This window comes from Schistocerca serialis, chromosome 2 (genome assembly GCF_023864345.2).
Source record: "Schistocerca serialis cubense isolate TAMUIC-IGC-003099 chromosome 2, iqSchSeri2.2, whole genome shotgun sequence".
NCBI lineage: Eukaryota > Metazoa > Arthropoda > Insecta > Orthoptera > Acrididae > Schistocerca > Schistocerca serialis.
In genome coordinates this window covers 1,091,853,882-1,091,867,286 of record NC_064639.1, presented here as the reverse complement: position 1 = coordinate 1,091,867,286, position 13,405 = coordinate 1,091,853,882, and the positions used below count along the sequence as shown (strand labels likewise).

At 36.8% G+C, this 13,405-nt stretch overlaps 1 protein-coding gene across 1 annotated transcript in view; it reads left to right on the top strand.

Moving 5' to 3' along the window:
* Window positions 1-6,977, top strand: part of LOC126458548 (phosphatase Herzog) — a 66,395-nt gene extending 59,418 nt beyond the window's left edge. The window contains exon 6 of the mRNA XM_050095668.1: window positions 1,349-6,977. Coding sequence (XP_049951625.1) covers window positions 1,349-1,609 — 261 coding nt within the window. The 3' untranslated portion in view covers window positions 1,610-6,977. The remainder of the gene's footprint in view (window positions 1-1,348) is intronic.
* The last annotated feature ends 6,428 nt before the right edge of the window (window positions 6,978-13,405 follow it).

Below are 13,405 nucleotides of genomic sequence, written 5' to 3'. Positions count from 1 at the left end.
CTCTCGTAAGGCCTCTGTCGTCCTTTGCCGGCTCCACATAGGCCATACTTGGATGACTCACAGTTATTTTCTCCATCATGAGGACCCCCCCTCTTTGTCGTTGTGGATCGCTGTTGGCTATGGTTCACCTCTTACTGCATTGTCCCAACTTAACTGCCCTGTAATGGACTCTTAGCTTTCCTGACTCGCTACCCCTGGCATTAGCTGACAATTCCTCAGCGGCTGATCTCGTTTCATGGTTTCTTTGTGATGAGGGTTTTTATCGCGTTATTTGAGGGTGTTACCTTCAAACTTATCTGTGGGTGGAGGGGAAGGCAGGCCGTCTTGTTCTCCCCTTCGCCCCAATTGGACTGGCTTCGACTGGGCCTGGTGGTTCACTCCCACCCTCTGCCTTCCCACTCATTTCCTTATGGGGTCTGTTTTATCTTGAGTGTCTATCTTGTCTACCTGCGCTTCTTCCTTTATGCTCCTGTCGTTTGTCACTTTCTTTCCCTCCTCTGTTCTTCTGCCTTCTTCCTTCCTTCTCTGTCAATCGTCTGTAATTTTATGGCCATTGTAGTTCCCTCTTATAGTGTGAGATTTTATCAGTTTTAGTTATACCAAGGTCGGAGGGACTGACGACAGCATTGTGTGATCCCTTCTCCAATTCAACCAACCAAAGTCTGGCCGCATGTAACACGAAGATACAAATTTAATTTAATACGTAATATCTATTGAAAAGCATATAAACTAAATAAAAAAAGTAAATTATATTATGGAATCAGAACCTAGAAAACTGAGAGGGCCCCTACCAGATAAGCGAAAGAAATTGGTGATTGATGGGCTCTGTTACAGTTATATGCCAGGATATCAAAACTTGCCTACAAACAAGATGCCGAACATGAGTTTGGTTGTTAACAAACAGACTTTAGAGGCTTAAATCATGTAAGAAAGAATAGTTTTTCAAGATTACAGCCTTTCTGGAATAGTTTAGAACTATTTTCTGTTTCGTGGTTAGAGAGATTCCTTACATTGTTGAGTCATGGTCAGAAAAATTTCTTTCTGGTATAATGTGTTTACCACTGTGTTTCAGATTTGTTTCCTTTTTTACTGATAAAAGTTCTATTATTATTATTATTATCTAGCCAGCCATGTGTGTTGTTGTTGCCATGTAACTGATCCATTCCTAAGGTTGGAAGGAGGCAAAAGTATACCATTTCTGCAGGAGGCATACTTAATAAAGTACTGCTGTTTGTAACCCAACATTCTGACCATTAACAACCACTCTACATTTTATAGAGAATTTGTTGTGAATTGGAACAGCATCGTTGATTGCACTAGCTTACATTCATTATAACTTGTTTTTCAGGTGCCTGTTGCTTCATGGTTTGATGACATGACTGATTCTGAGCTTCTGGATCTGATACCATTTTTTGAGAAGCTTAGCAAAGTGGATAATGTGTACACAGTTCTCTGCAATTCAAACCATCCATATAACACGACAGCACCATCCACAGTACCATCACCACTGTCAAATCAGCAGCAGCAACAGCAGCAGCAGCAGCAGCAACAGCAGCAATTACACAGCCTTCAAGTGAACAATCATACACAATTGAATGTGGGCTCGTAGCCAAGCTTGTATGTTAACTTTGTTTTAGTCGATCAGTGTGAACCTGTTGGTGTTAAGACAAGGCAGAAGCTGGGACCTGAAGTTAAAGGCCATGCTGTTAATCGTTAAAAGTGTGTAACTGTGAGTGCGAGTGAGATGTGTCAGAATCGTTTGAAATTGTGTTATTTGTGGTCACGGAAACCACATGTTACAAATGAAATTTGCTTCATCCTTTTCGAGAAAGTGCAGGACTTTGATTTCCATGCAAAACTATTGCATGAATCAACTGTAACACTTCACTTTTGATGCCTGTTGCAAGAGAGCAAGTGTAAATATTTTATAAAAAGAAATTCAGAAATTTTATCCAACAGTCCAAGTGCCAATATTGCCTTCTGAAAAGATGAATTGTTCCTCGTTGGCAAGGAAAGAAATTATTCAGCAGGTCATGTTGTGTATACATGTAAGTGTGCCCATGTGTTTCTGTGTGTGTATGTGTGTGTGTATTCTCGGTCCAACTCCCTCAACAAAGTCAACTCCCAGTTATTTTTGCTGACAAGAATAGTTTTTTATAATGAAATCTGTTTCCCCAGATTATATTACAAACAATTTTGATAAGGCAGAATGAAACCCTGTGCAATTTTTGTAACCAGTCAAGGGATCTTGTATAATCTATTGTCATATTTGCTTGTTACATTTAGTATGATTTTACTCTGACTAGTGAAAGATTTTATGTACGACTAAAAAATTATATATATATACATATATTTATGGCACTAATCAGCCACTGTAATAAATTAATTTTGGAATGAGTTACCTGCTGTACAGAGTAAATTTGACAATGATTGAAGAAATAATTTGGTGTTACAGTTTTTAACAATACAAACAGTCCTGAAGCAAGCAGTTACTTCACATATTTTAATGCTCAGGAAAGTTTGGTGCTACTTTCTTTTTTTATGTAACATTATTCAGGTACACACAATGCCGAGAAAGAACATAAGTTCATGGGAATTAGAATTTGCAACCAAAAGAACAATCATAAATATGAGTTATTAGCCCTCCTCTCCATCTTTTACTTGCCTACCTTCAAGCAAGTAAAGCAAAATTGCTTTTTAAAAAAGCAGTTACTTATAGGACGCCATTGAATGAATAAAGAAAATGGAGTTGACAAAATGATGGTAGATCTGTAATTTGAGCTGTTAAATTTGATGTACTGTGGTTATTTGCCACACACCTATTATAAGTATGTGACTTTGCTAATCTCTATAGTGGCCTTATACAAGCATGCCAGCATATTGTGTTGGCATGCTTGGATGTGTGATTTCGCATATCTTTGGCGATATTTACACAGCTTTTATCTTTATTATAATTTTTTACTCTGACTATTTATATATGTATAAAAGAGAGTAACCAAGTAACCTGTTCATGGATTTCAGTATTTACCCTTCTGGTGGTGGTTGCCAATATTTACTGTGGCAGGGCAACTCTGATTTTAGTTCAACTCTTGCAGTACAAATGAGCATCACAATATCAGTCTGTACCAATGATTGGTTTTACTTAATTGATGTATGTATCATCCAGGGGGGGGGGGTTGTTTATGTGCTACATGAATTGTTGGTTAAGAAATTGAAGTTTTGTTTTATTTTTGTAAAGTTTATTGTGTACTCATTATGAATCATACTTAAGATATTTTGCAACAAATAAACTGAAATGTGCTTTTTGTTTTTCCTTGTGAATGATGAAAGTACCTTGTTTTATTTAATTTGTAGTTGATCAGTGTGTACATAATTAAAATGTAATATTCTACCCATTTGCTTGTCTTCCTAAGTTTTATTGCTTATTTGTTAAAGAGATTGTACTTAGACCTTAGATTTGACACTTATAAATTTGTGAAACTGGCTGGTTTTAAAAGTTGGTTCGGTGCTATCTATAACTGAATGTGATAAAAGTAAATAAATCTGTTCAGAAGACCATTATTTATGGAAAGTGCTGTATCTTTCTTTTAATTACTTGTTATAGACTTTATTTAAAGACATACCACAATAAAGAAAGTTGTGCCTTCACATTTTATTAGCTTCTTGGACAGTTGATTGTCATTTTGTGTATCCATAAAAGTTGAATTATTGCCCAATTTCCTTTGGTTACTGTATGTGTACATAATTTCAAGCAGATTAGCAAAAACAATTTAAATGATATACTAATTTTTATTCCTGGCTCCCAACAAATACACTGACGCTACACAACTTGGTATCTGACACTGGTTTGTTCAAAGACCATTTATTTACATACATGAAAGTAGTAATTATTCAGTTTCAATTCCTGCATATCAGAATTCAGAACCTTTTCAACATCTCTTAAGTGCTAAGTTAAACAGCAACAGAGATATAAACTAAATAATCCTTTGGTCAAGGAGTGTTATAATGTGAGTCTAAATAAGTTCATGAAAAAAATATTAGTATTTTATTTGTAGGCTTTTAGCAGTGCTTAGTACGGCAAGTACGTGGTGGCTTGTATAGAATTACAGCTTTGTTGATGATTGCAAACTCAAATGGTGTGCTTAGAATTCCTCTCATCATTGTAATAGCTTTCTTTTGCAACTTTGAGCATTTCTTGGTAATTGGTTAACACTTGTTGCCTCCATTCAAATTACACATTGATGCCAGTTGATAACAGAAGATATAAATTTACATCTATCTTGGTGTGACTTTTCACAAGGAACTCTAGTATCTCTTGAGGCTAAATTAAAACAGCAGATAGAATAAGTGGAATTGATGAGCCAAAACACAAAGGACAAGTCGGCACAACTGTAAAGATACTGAACTCTTGTTCAGGATTAGTAGTATTCAAACCCTAAATGGATCATCCATTTTTAGATTTTCCATGGTTTTTCCAAGTCACTTAAATATCAGGATGCATCCTTTTAAAATGGCCATGTCAGGCTTCCTGTCCATAATCTTGTCTAATCTGAGCTTGTGTTCGATGTCTGAAGACCTCATTGTCAATGAGGCGTTAAACTTTCTGCTTCCTTCTTCCTTTTACAATCAAGTAATATCATACTTTTCCAGATAACAGAAGTGAGCATTCAGAAGGTTAAATGTTATCTCTGAAAATTATCCTGTTTTTCGATTTGTCAGTGTCTACATTTACGTTGGTATCATTGTGTTTCGCCGTGTGTATCATTACATCTCATGCAAAAAATTAGTTTTGAATGTAAACTCATTCCCTGGCACTACGCTTGGATAAATGACATGTTTTTGATGGAACTTCAGTGGTAAACATTGCCGTTTTTACTATATGTCTTGCAGTAGCACATAGTGCACAAATAGATTTATATTATGTGTTGAGCATGTGTGTATTTTGCCACACAAGGATGGTATGAGGATACATGAATTTTTATTTAGGCTAACTGTGAAGTAAAATAAGAGTTTCATTTCATTTACCATTAATTCTACATGTGTTGTGGCATATTGTACTTGCATTCTTCAGTTTTAGTTAATTCATAATTGCACTATGTGTGACATTTATGATGCTTTGTCATTAAGCATCATTATTTTTCTTTAGGTAACTAAGAACTGTTCTTTTTCAATCAGAAAGTACCTCCAGTGAGTTCCAGGAATTACTCTAATTGTTTCCTGAGATAGTTTGATAAGTAGGGATATTCCTTCTAACCCATACGAAATCATTATTGTGCTGCAGAGGGTCTGGTGCCAAGTTTGATCCCAGTATTTTATGTATCAATGTAGAAAATTATTGAAAAATGTGAATAATGTTACACAGTTAACTATCACAGTGTCTGTAAATAAATATTTTCAGGGATGCTTACTTCCTCTATACAGGAACACTACATTGACATTCTACTGGTTGTTCTGAGTGTGTAGCACAGAATACATTTGGTACCACCACGGTGTATCTCCCTTTCTCTTCCATTCACAAGTAGTTCTTGAGCAAGAGGATCATTGGTAAGCCTCTGCATGATCATGAGTTTCTGTTATTTTCCACTCATCTAATGCAGTTGGTCTCTTTTGTGAGTTTTGTATTTTTAAAGGACAATGTATGGTTCATGATGTGAAATATGAGATGATGCAGAATTTTCTCTAAGAGCTAGGGAATTGTTTTTTTGCTGGTTCCAAAACAGACAGGACATTGAATGTGTAAGAAATATACATACATAATGAGAGTTGTTATTCATTTAGTCACCTTTCCTCAGAATACATAGAATATTAAAAGGAATTTGTCAAAAATTTATCAATAAACCACTTCCATTGAATGTCTGAACTACCTCTAAACACACATTTCAGATGTATAGTACTTACGTTTTTATAAATAAAGATTTCTAGTGGGAAATTCCTGACAATTTCGTGTATGAATAGTTATTCTATTCACTTAATCTTCATTCAATTTACGTCATCAAGACTGAGTCATGTGATCTTCACAGTTCCTTGAATTGTTATGAACATTCGAAACCTACTTTGTTGTGTTTATTATTTGTAACTCTGAGGGGTATCAAAAATAGAAGAGAAATAAATGGTTGTGTAATCAGTGGGAATAGCCAAAAAAAAAGTGCTTTACTGAACTCATTACACTGCATATTTTAATGCTCCAAACTGAAAGGCTGGTATTTCCACCACCTTTGTCACTTTCAAGTTTTGATCATTGATGCATTGTTGAATCAGTCAACTATTTTAGGACAATTTTTTGTCATATGCTGATAGTTTGTAATTTTGGAAAAAAAGCATGAGGAAATTATTTCACCAAATGGTGACTAAATATGCAGCTTTGGATATATGAGACAATGGGAAAATTTGCACATTAAGCATTAATAAAAGCTTGCACTCACTTGAGTCTTACCAAATTATATGTCTTGTGTTCTTTATTGCACTGCTATAATCACTTAAATGATCAGATTCCATTGCCAAACATTATTAAAGTAGACACATCATTTTTGTTTTTAATGGAAATTTCTAGTCAAGATAACTGCAAAGTAAAAGACCCACTTGGAAGAGGAGGCTTAAGCTTAAAGGTTTTCTGGATTTTCTTCAGATCTGTAATGCTGTTGATCTTGTAGAATTTTGTTTGTGTCTTTGCTGTAACATTTTTCCATCAATAATGGTCTCCGCTTTGTATTTTACTGACTTTTGTAACAGTGGCCTAATTTTTAGTGCATTGGGAAATTTAACACACTATTAATTTTCTCCATTGCCAAGGCATGTGTTTTATTTATGATGGAAATGTTTTACAAAGCTGAAGTGTGTGCCGAACCAGCATTTGTCCTTGTTTAGTTTTTAATCTTAGAAAAATAATAAAACTAAAATAAATCATCCACACACCTAGGTAATACTCTGAGAAAGATTCAATGTTACATATAAGGTTAACTAAAAAAAAAAAAAATATGGTGCAGGAGTAAAATCAGTAGGTGCTTCCATTTGAGCTTGCGTGGAGGAAAATTGCTCAAGGTAATTTTTTTTTTTTTTTTTTTTTTTTTTTTAAATGAAGTTTTATCCTGGAAATATTCATGGACTGTAATTCTACTGCATGCAGTTTATTGCCACATAACATAGGTACAGGTGGGTTTTGCTAGAATTAATACTGTTGGAACTAATCCCTTTTTTTATATACTCACCTCTGATATTGAAATGTTGACTATTGTATTATACCAAGAAGAAAAATATTGTACAGAAGTTTTGTATGATTTTCACAAAGAAAAAAGTGGGAAATGATCAGAATGCCTTTCATCTGTAAATAAATGTACTTCCTGTTTAAACAGTGGTGTGGTTTCTTTCTCTTTGTTTTATCTGTTTAAATTGTGATTGTTATATCAATCACTGTTTGTTGAAACTGAATGTTTCATTGCAACAGATTTCTTTGAATCTGTAGAGCATATCTTAAGATGCAGAGGAACTGGTGGCTTCACACCAGTGTAAGGAGAAAGAACAGAAGTCAATCTCCAGTAACAGAATGTGACCCTTACTATAATATAACCTTGTGAGGGAACAAAAAACTTAACAGTACTTACCCTCAGGAGGCCAATATTGCAGACAAATTTAAAAATGAAAAATAACTGTTCCTAGCATTTGAAAAGGTAAGTTCCCCAGGGAGGAAATGGGGATGGTTTGTGGAAAGTAAGGAGGGGCAGATCACTCTAATCCCAGATAGAGAGTAGCCCACCTGTTGTGAGCACCTATCCCTCTTACTGCCCTGAGGAAGAAATTAATAATTCTGATAGCTAGGAATAGTCTGTCTTACTTTTAAACTTATTGGTCAGCAGTATTTCACCTCCTGAAAGTAAGTACTAGCCAGTTGTTCTGTCTCTTGTGGTTTTATATAGATTACACATTTTGAGTCTATAAATTCACTTGAAAACCAAATTATTTCAATGAACACATGCCAAAAAGTCTTCAATTTGAACTGTGTAAATATTATAATATTTTCAGCTTTGTTCTCAAGACAGCCATACTGATGTTTTTATAGAGAACTAACTCTAGAGTAAATTATCAAATAGTCCATGGGTGTATGCCAGTTCATAGTGTCCAGTGGGTACAATATTTTGGCACGCAGTCATCTTGCTATTATCAAATATGCTGACTAACTGGGCTCTTGGTGGTGCACTGTCGACGTACGTCTACTCCCCCTGTGAACCATTCTGTGCACGGCACGTGCTTGAGGGCACGTGTCAGCAGCTGAGGAGGCAATCACTTTGGCATCTGTTCGGTGATGCCTGGCAAGGCACTTCAATTTTTGCCACTAGTGCGCTAGTGTACAAATGCATACTGAAAAAGGATTAGTAAGAAGTGACTTTTGGCAATCCAATAAAACACACAGATTATTGGGGAGATCTAAGAAGACCTCAGATTATGGAAGGCCGGTGTGCATCTGACTCTGCGTCGAGACATATATTAGACAAGCAGTGTGCACCGTCTGAGATTTCTGCCGGGAACACCAGCGGCACATTCGACTGATGTGATCCTAACAAATCAGTGGTCGCAGAGCTCTTAGCACAAACTTCCAAATACTGGAACAGCATAGTTAGAGGGGCCATTGAAATATGCATCAGGGACAGCCTCATCAACCAGGACAATGGCTATAATCCGAGCTAGGCTTGGGAACAATCACTGGGTCTAATTGAGAAGACATTCAGCAAACAACACCTTTCTGCCAAAAAGACAGGAGGAGCAACTAGACCCAGACTACTGCAATTGGGCACCCTGCTAGGTGTTGCCAGCTACAAACACCGAATGATCACCTCCTCGGCCACCAGTGCGTGGACCACGTACAGAACAGCTCCTGGGGAAATAGAATAAAAAATTGGTTGTACAACTCCCTGGAGGGCAGTTCATCAGCACACCTGATGATGGCGACATGTCTGATCGCCCAAAAAATTGAGTGCAATGTGAACCAGCAGCACACATGTGAACTGTTTGATCAACAAATATGCAGAGAAAGTGAATCATATAATTAGAATGAATACTTTATTTGTAATCATTGGACACTTAATATTCACAATTAATATCCAACACTGAGTAGGATTACAAAGTTGTTATATTTCATTTTAAAGCTGTATTAAATTAACTATGCAGTGTCTCATGGATAGCTGGCCATTTCCCATTTGAGTAAAACAGCACAGTAGGATTCAGTGAACAACATATTTATCCGGGTTTCAGTTTGAGTTGTTTTCTTCACACTCGATGGATCAGTGTGAACAATACCAGGAGCTGGACTTGTCCTGCTAAACATCTGACATACTAAATAACTACACCAAGTGTCTGATATGCAGTTTGTATCCTGAGTTAAAGCCTCAAATAACTTGGAATTTGTATTCTCATTTCCCAGTACATTTACTCTTTTATGGTATGTTTTGTTAATAAGAGAAATTAGTCTCAGCTAAACTGTGATTTACACCATAACAATGCAAGACACAAAAATAATTTTCATGTAGACTTTGCCTCATTTAGGCCAAATGCAAACATTTTCAACAGTCTCCCAACAGACCCAAAGCAAGTTACTAGGAATTCCTAACACTTTCAAAGAAAAATTTGGAAAAAAAATGTTCAACTAGCTGGTCATACAATTGATCTAGAGTCAAGGATTGAAGATTCCTGTAAGCAGTACAGTAAGTAGTAAACCTCATTGTAAGTTGATAATGGTGTAGGTAACTGTTCTCTCTTGTAAATATTAACATGGCTGAGTTAATAGCTATTTAGTATAACTGAATAAGAAGCAACTTTTTGGAAAATACTTGCTTTCGTTCTGACTTTGACATATTAAGGAAAATTAGTATAGTTTGTACTCTAATGTCCTGAACAAATTCTCAGGGGAGATCAGAGGAAACAAGCTCTGCCTACAGGCTCCCAGTATGTGAGAAACAGAGGGGGAGAGGCAGTGCAGAGGAAAGGAGCTCCACTTTTGTCATACTGTGCTATCACTATTTATGTGCTTACTAGTTTGGCATGACAATCAGTAACAGCTGCAGTACACGTGGGTATTGTATTGTTGATTGCCAATGGCAGTTGGACACAAAACATTCATGGGCTGAAAGTCAGCCAACTTTTGTTAATCCATAACTAGAATGCCCTGTTTCAAGACATTATGAACAAATAGTATATATCAATTTAGTGATAGTTTATTGTTGGTACAGAAGTGCGAAAGTAATCCCATTATTAAAGAAGAGAGTTATTGATCATTGAAAATTAGAGGGACCAGCCTGCTGAAATTTGCATAAAATTATATGCCAATATTTTGAGTAGTAAGCTGAAAATGATATTTGAATGTATTTTAAGTCAAATAATGGAAAAAGTGAAGGTAACAACTCACCATATAGTTGAAGAATTGACTTGCCAGTAGGCACATAAACAACACTGAAAATTTACAGATCACTTGGTAAGAGGGGTAACCACAGTTGTAGCAATCCATTTGAATAAATAAATAATTGCAACAACTGCCATGAAAAAATTTATTGTTGTCCTATTGGTTCACAGATAATTTTGTGACTTTAAATGCACATCCTCATATGCTAAACAAGATGCAAAAAACTTCTTGTTAGCCTTCATAGGGTAAACTAGAATGTCTCTCGTCCTTTTGCTGATCATGGCATAAAAAATTCACTCATCAAAAATCTGGCAGTGGACTCAATGTGAGATTTAACACAGAACAACCAGAGTACTTGAACCTATTGAAATTGTAAAGAAATTCCAGGTACAAATAATTGAGAACCCATCCTAAGAACTTCTAATAATAAACACTGCTTATAAAAGCACTGCTGAGAGGACTTATACGGAGTCACCCGGCCTTACAGTATAGGATGTACTGACAGCGTAGGAGTAATACACAGTGAACTGCCTGGTTGTGCATGCACAATGAGATGTGCCTAGGAAAGCCAAGACATAACCACAATAGCAGTAACACATGGTACAATGTCAGTGTAAACTAAATTAAAATTGAAATTAAAAATATCTGCCAGCAAGGATGATATGAGAGGCATCTGTACAATAAAACATTTACAAAAATTAAAATCCTGTAAGTTCCCCTAATATTAGTGGTATGCTGTGTAGGCAGATTAATATTTACACTTATTCATTTCTCCTGAAAAAATAAAAAGCAGGGTAACATACAGGGGATAGGGAAAATAATGTCAACACATGTACGATGGTTGTGTTAGTGTACGGCGGTCTTTGTCATTTAGTTTTGATTTGCCCCACTATTACATTTACACAATTATGTCTTTCTGTGTTTTGTGTAGGTTGCTCTTGAAACATTCAGTAAGTTGGCTGTCTTGGTTACTGATGCTCCAGCTAATGAGGCCCCCACAATCTGCCCTCTGTGGAACTCTGTTAGGTCTTTCATTGCACATTGTCTCTGAATGCAAATACAAAAAGTGCACTACTCGTAAACAACCTGCACTGATGCCTAGTCCATACTGAACATGCTGAGTCCAGCGTGACACTTGCCTTATCTGTGTTGTTGACCATCAAACACAACCATCCCATTACTACCACTTTTCACATTATTTTGCCTGTCCCCTGTATGTCTACTATTAGTGAAGTGGTATTAATGGTAGAAATTGCCTCATAATAAAATGAGACTAAAACAAAAATAAAGTAAAAGGATTGTGTGCAGCCCAAGGACCCGTAAAAGACAAAATTGCAGTTGTGTTTACAACTGGGTATTATAAAATACATGGAGACTAATCATATACTATTTTCAATAGGGCTGTTACAGACAAGAAATTGTGGGAATAAAAAGAATTAAAAGTTACAAAAATCACTCATTAACAAGGGACAGGCAGATACTAAGTAGGTTTCTGACAACAGTTGGGGAATGCACAGCCAAGGTGAGAAACCTAAGTGCAGGTACCTATGGCTTCTAGTACCAGTTGTCCTAGAGCAACAAAGGAGCAGGTGGAATGAAAATATGGAGTGTTTCACCTAAGAATCATGACCCAGGATCTAAATGATAGACCAATGTAGAAGAAAGAAAAGGTGACCTTCATGTAATGATCAGATATCATTTGCATGTCTCCCTTGTAGATAATTCAAATTAGTTAACAGAATGTGGTGGCATGATTCCAGTTGTCCATTGAGGGTGGATTCTGGATTTGTTTATAGTGATTGTATTGTTTCTACCTCTTCCAAGATACTAAATAAATGTCCATTAGGCTCCTAATGCAAGATTTTCAAGTTTTTAGAAATTTTGTTAATGGAATGTCTTTCACTATGGAGATGTGCACTCATTGCTTTTCTAGACTTTGTCTTTTCGGTATGATCCTTAAACTGGACCTTAAAGCTTCTTCCCATTTGTCTGATATGTGTTACGGGGCACAAACCACAATCTACATCTACATCTACATTTATACTCCGCAAGCCACCCAACGGTGTGTGGCGGAGGGCACTTTACGTGCCACTGTCATTACCTCCCTTTCCTGTTCCAGTCGCGTATGGTTCGCGGGAAGAACGACTGTCTGAAAGCCTCCGTGCGCGCTCTAATCTCTCTAATTTTACATTCGTGATCTCCTCGGGAGGTATAAGTAGGGGGAAGCAATATATTCGATACCTCATCCAGAAACGCACCCTCTCGAAACCTGGCGAGCAAGCTGCACCGCGATGCAGAGCGCCTCTCTTGCAGAGTCTGCCACTTGAGTTTATTAAACATCTCCGTAAAGCTATCACGGTTACCAAATAACACTGTGACGAAACGCGCCGCTCTTCTTTGGATCTTCTCTATCTCCTCCGTCAAACCGTTCTGGTACGGATCCCACACTGATGAGCAATACTCAAGTATGGGTCGAACGAGTGTTTTGTAAGCCACCTCCTTTGTTGATGGACTACATTTTCTAAGCACTCTCCCAATGAATCTCAACCTGGTACCCGCCTTACCAACAATTAATTTTATATCATCATTCCACTTCAAATCGTTCCGCACGCATACTCCCAGATATTTTACAGAAGTAACTGCTATCAGTGTTTGTTCCGCTATCATATAATCATACAATAAAGGATCCTTCTTTCTATGTATTCGCAATACATTACATTTGTCTATGTTAAGGGTCAGTTGCCACTCCCTGCACCAAGTGGCTATCCGCTGCAGATCTTCCTGCATTTCGCTACAATTTTCTAATGCTGCAACTTCTCTGTATACTACAGCATCATCCGCGAAAAGCCGTGTATTATATACAGGTGTGCCCTTAAAAGGGCCGGTTTTCACTGTCTCTTTATGCCTAATAGAAGCCCCAACATTACGAGGTATGAAGAAGGCAGATATTATATTCTTAATGTGGAGAGCCTTACCAGTTCCCTCAGAAAGAAAACACATGTGCAGTATCCTACTACA